Consider the following 502-nt stretch of genomic DNA (forward strand, 5'->3'; position numbering starts at 1 on the left):
TAGGAGTTGGACTTGTAAATAAATGTGATTGACACATCACGGGTAATATGACATATACGTAAACATAAAACCAACGAGAGAAAAAAGAATGTAAATGTTCTGTTTTGTAAGAAGACTGTCCAGGGAAATTACAGATTGAGACTGTTTTTTTTTTTCGCAAGTACCCTCGTAGCACTTGACTTGCTTCAACTAAATCCTCCTTCAGTTTTCTTATTCCAAAGAGCGACGGCATTCATTGTCAGGAACCTTCTTAGACTTGCGATTGAAAACTTCACTCGAATATCCACTTAACAATTCATATGGAATACAATGAATTTAGTATTTGTCGGGGAGCTAATCACGGCCCGCAATATCAATTCTGTTTTTGAGGTATACTGTCTTTACTGAGTGGACCCTTTTAGGAATCAACCATTTCTTAAACTCGGTTTTGAAAGCACGGTTCATATACCCGTAAATAAACGGATTGATGCAACTGGTCATAAAAATAAACAGAGATGCAAGA

General features: G+C 36.7%; 1 protein-coding gene across 1 annotated transcript in view; it reads right to left on the reverse strand.

Moving 5' to 3' along the window:
* Positions 1–502, reverse strand: part of LOC137994438 (histamine H2 receptor-like) — a 1,536-nt gene continuing 1,034 nt past the window's right edge. The window contains exon 1 of the mRNA XM_068840011.1: positions 1–502. This exon is cut by the window's right edge and continues 1,034 nt beyond it. Within this exon, the coding sequence (XP_068696112.1) occupies positions 334–502 (169 nt within the window). The 3' untranslated portion in view covers positions 1–333.

The sequence above is a fragment of the Montipora foliosa genome, chromosome 3 (genome assembly GCF_036669935.1).
Source record: "Montipora foliosa isolate CH-2021 chromosome 3, ASM3666993v2, whole genome shotgun sequence".
Taxonomy (NCBI): domain Eukaryota; kingdom Metazoa; phylum Cnidaria; class Anthozoa; order Scleractinia; family Acroporidae; genus Montipora; species Montipora foliosa.